The sequence below is a fragment of the Drosophila santomea genome, chromosome 3R (genome assembly GCF_016746245.2).
Source record: "Drosophila santomea strain STO CAGO 1482 chromosome 3R, Prin_Dsan_1.1, whole genome shotgun sequence".
Taxonomy (NCBI): Eukaryota; Metazoa; Arthropoda; class Insecta; order Diptera; family Drosophilidae; genus Drosophila; species Drosophila santomea.
The window spans coordinates 17,077,607-17,086,400 of NC_053019.2; the positions used below are offsets into that span (position 1 = coordinate 17,077,607).

At 44.3% G+C, this 8,794-nt stretch overlaps 4 protein-coding genes across 5 annotated transcripts; 3 read left to right on the plus strand and 1 right to left on the minus strand.

The window, feature by feature from the left end:
* Window positions 1-615: 615 nt before the first annotated feature.
* LOC120451636 (protein fem-1 homolog A) lies at window positions 616-4,639 on the minus strand. Its single transcript, XM_039635494.2, has 6 exons — window positions 3,858-4,639; window positions 2,599-2,921; window positions 1,895-2,525; window positions 1,294-1,837; window positions 1,104-1,232; window positions 616-1,038 (listed from the first exon to the last, which is right to left on the minus strand). Exons 1-6 carry the CDS (start codon window positions 4,115-4,117, stop codon window positions 814-816), a joined length of 2,112 nt encoding a protein of 703 aa, XP_039491428.1. The 5' UTR covers window positions 4,118-4,639; the 3' UTR covers window positions 616-813.
* A 263-nt stretch (window positions 4,640-4,902) lies between these two features.
* Window positions 4,903-5,695, plus strand: LOC120451638 (baculoviral IAP repeat-containing protein 5). The gene is made up of 3 exons (XM_039635498.2): window positions 4,903-5,145; window positions 5,218-5,397; window positions 5,467-5,695. Exons 1-3 carry the CDS (start codon window positions 4,996-4,998, stop codon window positions 5,596-5,598), a joined length of 462 nt encoding a protein of 153 aa, XP_039491432.1. The 5' UTR covers window positions 4,903-4,995; the 3' UTR covers window positions 5,599-5,695.
* A 67-nt stretch (window positions 5,696-5,762) lies between these two features.
* Window positions 5,763-6,980, plus strand: LOC120451637 (single-strand selective monofunctional uracil DNA glycosylase). 2 transcript variants are annotated; one of them, XM_039635497.1, is made up of 2 exons: window positions 5,763-6,627; window positions 6,684-6,980. In XM_039635497.1, the coding sequence occupies exons 1-2, from the start codon at window positions 5,894-5,896 to the stop codon at window positions 6,703-6,705; spliced, it is 756 nt and encodes a 251-aa protein (XP_039491431.1). In that variant the 5' UTR covers window positions 5,763-5,893; the 3' UTR covers window positions 6,706-6,980. The 2 variants fall into 2 exon arrangements, with proteins under 2 accessions (XP_039491431.1, XP_039491430.1); XM_039635496.2 differs by having other exon boundaries at window positions 5,778-6,205; window positions 6,269-6,980.
* Window positions 6,981-7,161: 181 nt separating this feature from the next.
* LOC120453698 (tRNA-specific adenosine deaminase 2) lies at window positions 7,162-8,454 on the plus strand. The gene is made up of 2 exons (XM_039638519.2): window positions 7,162-7,788; window positions 7,846-8,454. Exon 1 carries the CDS (start codon window positions 7,269-7,271, stop codon window positions 7,749-7,751), a length of 483 nt encoding a protein of 160 aa, XP_039494453.1. The 5' UTR covers window positions 7,162-7,268; the 3' UTR covers window positions 7,752-7,788; window positions 7,846-8,454.
* Window positions 8,455-8,794: the final 340 nt, after the last annotated feature.

Sequence of the window (8,794 nt, forward strand, 5' to 3'; positions counted from 1 at the left end):
CTTAATCCATCGGTCTCACAGAAATGGTTGTTAAAATACTTGCTTTGGGCCAAGACAATATAAAGGCCCAAGCACGTACACGACGTATTACATAGGTCTAGAAAGCGTGGTAATCATAAGAAGTTAAGGGACATTTGCTGTCGAACAAATTGGGTGACTTTGGCCCTGTCACAAATTGCAATTCACATTCGGCTATCGAGTTCGATATTAGTGGTTCAACAAGTGTTCAATTAGTTATTCTAGTTACGTGTATATATATGTTTATAGTATGTTTAGTATATGTTTCAGGCGTAACTTTGTGTATGTAGGTAATGTGTAAAATGTAAATGTATTGGCGTTACAATGATTTGCTCTCTCTCTATAGGATCTAATAATCAAACGGCAGAGCAGAGTTTGTTAAGTACTCTTGTTAAGTAATCCGCCATCCGCTTTGTAAGTTCTCTAAAATATTAATGTTTCCGATACACTCTATATATATATATATAGTTTTTAATATCACGTTCATCGTTTACACTTTTTGCTTGTTCTGTTACAATGTTTGTTCTGATTTTGCATTTATATCTTCTGATCTCGATTGGAGTATTAAACTACGTAGAGCCGATTTAACAATAGGTATAGATATCTGTATATATGTATTTAATATATAGAGCGAAACAAAGTTACCGACGCAGGTGAAATTTTGAAAATTCCAAAAGGGGGGTAATCATCCTAAGTTGAAACGCCTTTAATTTAGACAAGACATAGACATAAAACACATTTCCGGCTTCGATTCAGCGTTTTCTTTTTTTTTTTTTGTTCAGCTAAGCTTCCTTCTCACGGCTCGTGACTTCGGACGAACTTCTCCAGTTGCCTGTGCAACTGATTATGGTAGGGTATCCGGTGTTTGCTTATCGCTGTGGCCGCCAAACACTGCAGGGTTACGAAGTTGAGCAGTGGAATGGTGCTGGTGGGATTGGAGGCTATTAAGTCGTAGGGCCGCTTGTCAGCGCGATTCGGTTGATCGATGTCACCTCCACACTTGAGCAAAAGGTGAACAATCTGAGGAGAACAATTTTAATTGTATTAATCAAGAGTTTGTACGTCCTAACTGATGGCCCTCGCACCTCATTGTCATAGTTGTAAGGCTGGCAGGCCACATGCAGAGGCGTGGATTTGGCTTCGTTCTTTATGTTGACATCGACACCGCACTGGATAAGCAGCTTGATGACTTCCGCATTAGGGAACACAGTCTTCTACGGATGATAGAGGCAATTAAAAAAGAATGTCTAATGACAAATGATGGTGTTTACGCACATCGGCAAAGTTGTCATCAGTGATGTAGCCGCTCTTAATTACATTTAGCCGCGAGGCGCAGAGATGTAGCATGGTATCGGCGGTACTGGCACTTCGCAAGTTTCCCACCACCACCGCTTCGTGGACCGCCTGGCGGATGAGCTTGTTCTGCGCCTCCGTGTGGACGGTATTTATCAGTAAATAGATAAGGTGAGCCAAACACCTCATCACCCGGTCGTAGTTCTCCTGCTGTCTCCTGAAAACAGGCCTCAAGAGCAGCAAGTGCTTCACCACAATGGCGCTTTCCGACAGTGTTCGAAATACCCCCAGCACATCCTCGAACCTGGGCAACACTTTATCCTGATGGACAAACCTTGCTCTTGCATCGCTTCTTATATGACTGGAGTTCTGGACATGCAAGTCCAACATCAACCGCACCAGCGCCTGTGCCGCAAAGCAAGTTTCAAAATGCAGGATAGACCAGTTGGACACGCGCACTTCGAGCAGGAAGCGCCACAGATCAATGCAGCGTTGCAGCTGGAGTGAGTCCGCATACGAAGCACCCCTGAATTAAGAGATTTAATGTTAGGAGTTGAAGTAAAAATAATTGACTGATAATCACCTAAAAGTTAAGCGAAAGAGCATATCCTTATGGGTCAGTCCCAGAACACGCTCGCAAATAAGCAGGCTCTGGGTCCGCATTGCATCCATATCGGTGGCAATGTTATCCAGCTCCTCTAGCGTACTAAACTCAACGGCGTTTTCGTAAGCGGTGCGCAGAGGAACCTGCGGTTTTTTCTCTATATACGGAGAATAAGCTGCCCGGATGTGATGCGCCATGCGCCAATGCAGGATGCACACCCTCGACTCGTTGTGCTCATCGAGGAATGTCGATCCCATCAGCTCGTGGGCCTCGGCCAACCTTGCAGGCGTGTAATTCAACTCTTTTTTTAAAAAGTCGAAGATCTGATGTGCTCCCTTAAGGCAGGCAGTTCGAAGGGCATCGTCACCGTACCGACTCTTGGCATATGGGTCTGCGCCTTCCTCAATCAACATTTTCGTGGTATCCAGCCGGTGCTCCTGGATTGCGTAGTGCAGCGCCGTCTTGTCCTGAATGTCCCTCGCATTAATGTCAGCACCCTTTTGCACCAGATACAGGCACAACTTCACCGACTGCACAGAGTTGATCAGGCAGGTGCCGCCATTAATGTTGGGTCGCTTGATGTCTGCTCCGTTCTCAACCAGGAACTTTACTGCAAGTTTAAGTAGTAAAGATTGATAATATTAGAGCAATTACAATTTACTTTAATGTTGTTAACTCCTTACCGATATCAAAGTGGGTCATGTAGCAGGCACTTCGCACCGGCGTCGATCCCGAATCGGAGGTGGCATTAATGTCGCAACCGATGCGCACCAGGTACTTGACCATGGCCAGCTTCCCAGAAACAACGGCCGCCCAAAGTGGCGATACATAGTGAAAGCTATTATCCTCCGGCACCTCGAAGTGGCCCCTTTGCTCGATGTCCGCCCCACAAGTATTGATCAGATACTTGGCGATGTCCACGCAACCACGTTTGCAGGCGATGAAGAGGGGTGCGCAGCCATTTCGCTGCTTTCGCACCACCTCGCGACGAGTAGGGTAAGGCAGCCTAAAAAAAAGATAAGAAATCGATGAAAATAAACTTAATTAATTCATTATTATTTTTCGAATATTAGAACAGACTTTTCCGAATTTCTTTCTGTGCAAGGTAGGGTAAAAAATCGGAAGCACGTGCAGGGGCAATGATTTTGTAGGCATTTGTTGATAAGATCGAGCGTCCGACGACGTCAACACATTGACGCTACACGTCAGTAGCAAATTCACATAATTAAATTTAACTAGCTTTTTGTGATTACAGAAAATATTTGGGTGTTTACAAAAACAATTGAAACAATATCTGTTTAATAAGACAATAAAATTCCGAGAATAAATTATACGCAGTATCCGTAAGTCTATACCGTAACAATCGAGACGTGAGTTATATTGAAGAAGGTGGCTTCCCTATAATTTTAATACTTTATTTATCAGTAAAGTCAGGCGATTCGATTACTTCCATTAGTCCGTCTGTTTAATACGGGTATTTAGAAGCAATCAAAAGAACACTGTCGAAAAATATTGTTTTTCAATTCGTTTAATCTCTGCAGAATGATTTATTTTATAGTCTCTACTTATGAAAATGTTCGTGCAAAGGAACTTTGTCTAGGACGCAAAGACAGATGGTGTCCTTGTAAATTATTCATTATAAGTTTCAGCCGAATCGAGTCATGTTGTTGCTTTTAAATATCAGGAATTAAAGGAGTGTATCAGTTGTTTGAGAAGTGATTATAACAACTGTATGCTTATTAAATAGAACCCAAATGTTTGGCTTTTTTAAATATTTCACTGCAGACCCTATTATTGATTTGGGAAAACTTTCAGCAGAGAATTGGTCACTGGTATTAGCTAAATGAAATGAAATGATGAGAAAATGTGCCTACTGAACCAACTGAAAGGGCTTGTTCATTGCGAAACGCTATTTTCAAGGGAGATAATTACAGGGACATACTTTTCCAGTTCGTGGACCAGGTGGTGCGACAGCATCGAGTCCGCCTGGATGCCCTTGACCTGCTCGATCAGCTCATGACTGAGCTTTGTTAGCTCCACCTTGGGACCGCTCTGCTTGCGTTCGTTGGCCATTGATGGCCGTGGGACTGGCTGCTCCTGCTCCTGCTCTTGGCGGATATTGCGCTCCTGATCCTGATCCTTGGCTTCTAGCACCAGCTGCAGCTGCTCGACCTGTCGACGGCTGCCTTCAAGTGAGCGCATTGCCAGCGCACCGTCTCATTGCCAATTGATGGGTGGCTGGCTCTATATCCTTTGCAGTGGGTGTGGATGGGCAGGTGGTGGGTGGTGGGGTTGTGGGTGGTGAATGGCCTCCTCCCGGTTGTCCTTGGGCCACTGCCCCTTGCAAAAACGGTGCGGTGACCCACCAGCCTGAGCTACTTCTACTTAATTGGGTTGCCTCTCGCTGCTCCCGTTATTCAGCCCAAGGCCGTCCGAACACTTTCTTTTTCTCTCTCTGTATCTCCGCTTGGTTGCCTTTCCTTCTTTTCTTCGAATCAATTTCTATGTAGCGTGAAACTTGTGTGCAGAATCTATGGAGTTCCAAAGGCGATACTCGCGGTTCGCAATGGCAAAATTCAAAACAACAACAACGTGAGCGGTGTGTATTGGTGTTGGTGTTTGGATCACGGTTTACACCATGTTTTTCCGTGTTTTCTGTTTATAAATAAAAGTCAGCAAAAATCTTAACGTCAAAACAGTGTGTACACAAGTGGGGGATGACAATAACTGAAACAGCTGCTGTAACATACGACTGTAGGCCATAACAGAGGGATAGTGCTGCCACACCATGCCAACACAGGGGCTTTCGCTCTTTTTTCATGTGGTATTCTTAAAAAGTACACCCGTACACCATTTTTAGAATCTAAATCCGTACCTTAAATGAAGCTATGTGTGGCATACAACACTCTTGTGCATATATACTATTTAAGGCGGATATCGATAATAACCGGGCTTACGAGCTATCGATATTTTCAGATTTATGGCAACCCTGTTTTCAAAGGCACACCAACAACGACGCGCTGTTTGCAAAAAAGAACTCAATTTTAGGATTTCTCTTTAGAATTATTAAATAATAGGAAATGGAATCGCCAGCGGTGAACGAAGTCGCAGCGGGCTTGGGCGGTGAAAAACTGGAGGTGTTTCGCAAGCTGAATCTCCTGGAACAGCATCGCCTGGAGAGCTACAAGAGTTGGCCCTTCCCAGAGTCCGCATCCTGCAGCATTTCGAAGGTAAGGAAGTCACTGAAAGATTTGAAATATCCAAATGGTAATCTATAGTAACTAATCTATCATATATCACAGATGGCCGAAGCGGGGTTCTATTGGACGGGCACCAAGCGGGAAAATGACACTGCCACTTGCTTTGTGTGCGGAAAAACCCTCGATGGCTGGGAACCCGAGGATGATCCGTGGAAGGAGCACCTGAAGCATGCACCCCAGTGCGAGTTTGCGAAGCTGTGCTGCCCCGAAAGGGATCTAACCGTATGTTCCTCATACCGCACATGGCTCACTGAACCCGCCTGGCATCTTAAACTTCTAATTTTTTTGTAGGTGTCACAATTTCTCGAAATTCTTGGAACCGTTGTTAAAGGCAGCATAGAGAAAACCTGCAAAGCCTTCAAATCGAGCTTCATTCGGGAAAACGAGGAGCGTCTGAATGAGTTTACGCATAATCAAAAATAGAGCGCTAATTTTTTAAACCTTTAATATATATATAAACCCAGCTATTTATCATGATTGTCAATAAAACGCAATGTTAGTCCCATTGAATGTACCAAAACATATGTATTGCAAATCGAATATGCAGCAATTCCTAAAAGTGACTATATTTGAACAAATCTGCCGCGAATTCAACTCCAAAACATCCACGCTGCACGGTCATACTAAGCTTTTTGTGCATTTGGAACAGCTGATTAGAGCCAATTCGGTCTAGTAATCATCCTTCCATTTGTAGTCCTTATCCGCCGAAGCATTCGTTATGCTGAAGCGCAAATTAAATCAGCAAAAAGACAGTCTGGAGAATGGGGAGCCCACGAAGTCTTTCCCCAGGCAGGATACTACATCCGATTTCTTCGTTGAGCCGCTGTGGCTAAAATTCTATGAGACCGAAGTCAAGTTAAATGAGGCGCTGGACAAATTGGCTCCTCCTGCAAGCACTCCGTTCATCTATAACCCGATAGTGTATGCGTCCCAGCTGCACCGCGACTACTTGCGTCGTTATATGGACGGTCCCAAAAAGCTGGTATTTGTTGGGATGAATCCGGGACCCAATGGAATGGGCCAAACCGGAGTAAGAGCATATTCCTGCATATTATCCGATCCAAACGAATTGACACATTGTCGCACGCTGCAGATTCCATTTGGCAATGTGCGCACAGTAAAGGTCTCAATGCAGCTGGCAGGACCTGTGGACCAACCTCCTGTCGTGCATCCCAAACGTCCTGTCGCTGGCTTGGATTGTCGGACTGAGGAGCCCAGTGGTGTGCGCTTGTGGGAACTATTCCTCCGATTGGCTGGCAGCATGCAGATCTTCTCCCGGCAATGTTTCGTCCACAATTTCTGTCCGCTAGCTTTTTTCGGCGCTGACGGCAAGAACATAACACCCAGTGAACTTACTGGACCTTACAAAAGGCAGCTAGGCGACCTGTGTTTGGAAACCTTGGACGAACAATTGGAGCTCCTTAAGCCCCACGTGATTGTGGCTGTGGGAAAGTATGTTCGCAGTGCCCTGAAGCGTTCGGAATACGGCAAATCTCATTCCGTTCCAGTGCTCCGACTGCCGCATCCTAGTCCGCGGTCCACTAACAACACCAACTGGCCCGAAAAGGCTCAAGCGTTTTTGGAGGAGAACAACCTAATCCGATTCATGCGGAATGAGGCTTGAGGCTCAAATGCAATATGCAACTTAACGAGAAAGTATTTTATGCTTGAAAATTGGCTAAGAAAACAAAGTACAAACTTTTCAAATTCCTTAATAGATGTATGTATGTATATATGTATTTTCTGTAATTACTGCATATTTTATAACTAAAGAGAAAAATAAATCCTCTATTTTTAATATTAAATATATAAAATACTTAATGCTGACTCTGAAATAGTATTCTTTATTTTAGTTTTATTTTTAGTTAATAAGTTTTTCATTTACTTGGGGGAATACCCCGAATAAAAAACGTGACTTTGCCTTCTCACCGTGACCGCCGTGAAGTGACCGTTCGCCGTGACCGCCAGCTGTTGCTTAGTGCTGGAAAGCGCCGCCAGAGTGAGAGCTACTCATTGTTTTTGTTGACCTGGTCATTTCATCTCATCTGTGTGCGGCTTTTCACCCAGTTCGCCCGAGTCTATTTCCATGCCAAATGGCCGCCTTCATGGAGGAAGCGTTAGTGGAGGCGAGGCGGGCACGTGACGCCGGCGAGGTGCCCGTGGGCTGTGTGTTCGTTCATGGGGGCAAGGTGGTCGCACGTGGCGGGAACGAGGTGAACGTCCATCGGAACGCCACTCGCCACGCGGAATTCATTTGCATCGACGCCATCCTTGCCAGCTGCCGAGAGAGACGTCTTCCGGCCCGCCAGCTTTTCAGCGAGATCACTGTTGTGGTCACCGTGGAGCCCTGCATCATGTGCTCCGCCGCTCTGCACACTCTCGGTGTCAAGGAGATCATCTACGGCTGCGAGAACGACCGCTTTGGAGGGAAGACGGTGGTGGATGTGGCCGCCGTCGTCGGCCAAAGGATCCAGATCACAGGTGGTGTGCGGGCGGATGAGGCGATGGCTCTGCTAAAGGAATTCTACAAGGGCGACAATCCGGCGGCACCGCCACAGGCCAAGAAGAAAAAGTAGGATCAGTTGGTGGAGCCAGTAGCTTCGTGAAGAAGGGGTAATTATAAACATGAAGAATTTGCTAGAGAGAACGATACATTTTTGTTTTTTTTAGAAGCATGAATGGAGTCAACCACTGAAGGAAGCTATTACAGTCATTGAATAATATTTAAAATTATGATAAAATTATAGAAGAATAGTAGAATGCAAAACTCTGCTTTTCTACGGAAAATTCAACTACTTCCAAACGGATAAACTCCGGAAACCAACAGATTACCGAGAAACAGAAGGCAATCCTCTAGTTCTCTCACTATTTAGGAGGGAACAAGCCAATCAGCGTATTTATCTTATAAAAGAAAAAGTATTCCGTCGAAAGTATCGTGAAATAGAGAACGGATTTAAAAAACACCCAACCAGAAATTAAAGTAGTTAGAATAAAAAACTACAATTCCATGATGAAAGAAAACATTATTGCTTCAGTCAACCGCATCCTGGAGGAATATATACGAAGTAAAATAAGTAGCACTGCATCATTCTTCGACGATTTCTGTATATGATTCAATTTATTATAATCTTTAAGCATAGTCTAAGATACATTGTATATGGCGTTCAGAACGTATGTTTTAACTCTAAACATAAATACAAATACTGCATAAAAGCTACAACATTTACGTGTGTGTAGTGAAGGCTGTGCCTGTTTCCACTATAGGAAGACTACTCAAAACCTTTTGTTTCCTTTTCAAATGCGTAAAGTGCAGTCTCGCAGTCCGACACCAAGAATCTAGTTTACCCTCCAACAACCGAAGCAATATATTATTAAAATATATAGTTGTATTATAGACTAACTCTGAAAATATGTAGTTGTTTTAAGTTCCCATTTATGCATTATGAATTTGTCGGAGGGCTGCACCCGAGCTTAACCTAATGTAATTTCTCTACGTCCTAAACTATTTCTTCTGTTCGATCGTTTGCTGTGCCAGCTTATTACCTCGATCGCAATCAGCTGGTTAAACTGGCCATCGAACTCAAACAACTGGCGCAGCAAACAATCAATGGCGGGCGAC